This window comes from Alligator sinensis, unplaced genomic scaffold (assembly GCF_000455745.1).
Source record: "Alligator sinensis unplaced genomic scaffold, ASM45574v1 scaffold420_1, whole genome shotgun sequence".
Classification (NCBI taxonomy): domain Eukaryota; kingdom Metazoa; phylum Chordata; order Crocodylia; family Alligatoridae; genus Alligator; species Alligator sinensis.
In genome coordinates this window covers 485,086-485,930 of record NW_005842298.1, presented here as the reverse complement: position 1 = coordinate 485,930, position 845 = coordinate 485,086, and the positions used below count along the sequence as shown (strand labels likewise).

The 845-nt window shown below is 60.4% G+C and overlaps 1 protein-coding gene across 2 annotated transcripts in view; it reads left to right on the top strand.

The window, feature by feature from the left end:
* The first annotated feature begins 254 nt into the window (after positions 1-254).
* OTULIN (OTU deubiquitinase with linear linkage specificity) overlaps positions 255-845 on the top strand; it is a 43,968-nt gene continuing 43,377 nt past the window's right edge. The window contains exon 1 of one of the 2 annotated variants that reach the window (XM_025209634.1): positions 255-501. Coding sequence is in view for 1 of the 2 variants with exons in the window: in XM_006028235.3 (XP_006028297.1) it covers positions 619-704 (86 nt within the window). In the remaining variant the exon portion in view is untranslated. Of the gene's footprint in view, positions 502-588; positions 705-845 lie in introns of those variants that run through there. The other variant, XM_006028235.3, reaches the window with a different exon arrangement.

Sequence of the window (845 nt, the reverse complement as noted above, 5' to 3'; positions counted from 1 at the left end):
CCCCCCAATGGCATTGATCCCACTCCCCATCCTTTACTGCTACCTCCAGGGAGCAGGGCAGGGGGACCAGGCCAGTGCAGCTCCATCCCATGTCCCTGCCATCATGGCAGTGCTCCACCGCACCACCATGTCTGGTCCCAGTGCGGCATTCGCACTCTGGTTGGTTGGTTGTCAGCCAATCAGTGCGTGAGTAAAGCATTATGGACAGACAGGCAGATTAAAGCTTTTATAATATTAGAATGTGTGCATGTAAAAAATATGACTAGGCTAGTCTGTGAAGGTGCACAGAAGTAGTACCCTCCTCCCCCTCCGGAGTTGGTCTCGCCCAACAGCTTCAGGCTACGGGCCAGGCCGAAGAGTAAGGACAAGTCGGGCCGTAGTTCTATTTTTCTGGTGTCACTGCTCAGGCGTTCCATTCGGACGCGGCGGGCAGTAGGGAGGAAAGAAGTCGGCTCTAGCGGTAACTTCGGCGCATGCGCTCTTAGCATAGTGGAGGAGCAGGTAAAGATGACGCTATCTCTGGCTTGAGGCGCTTGGCGAGCGGTACTTAGTCCGTGTGAAGGGGGAAGGGAAGCGGATGTGTTTCCTGCGCATGCGCGTAGGGTCGGGGGAGGGGCTATGTGGCGGATGTTTACCTTCAAGTCGCGCGGTAGATTGCAGGCCGCGGACACGTCATCAGAGTGCGCGGCGTTGGAGGGAAGCGGGTACGCGGGAGCGCGGGGAGGGGCCGCGCTGGAGTGGTCTCGGTCTTAACTCCTTGCGTGCAGGCGCGGCCTTGACGTCGCGCGCGGGGCGCGTTGCCATGGTGCCCGGGGGCGCGCCAGCGGCGGGGCCTCGCGGCCTGG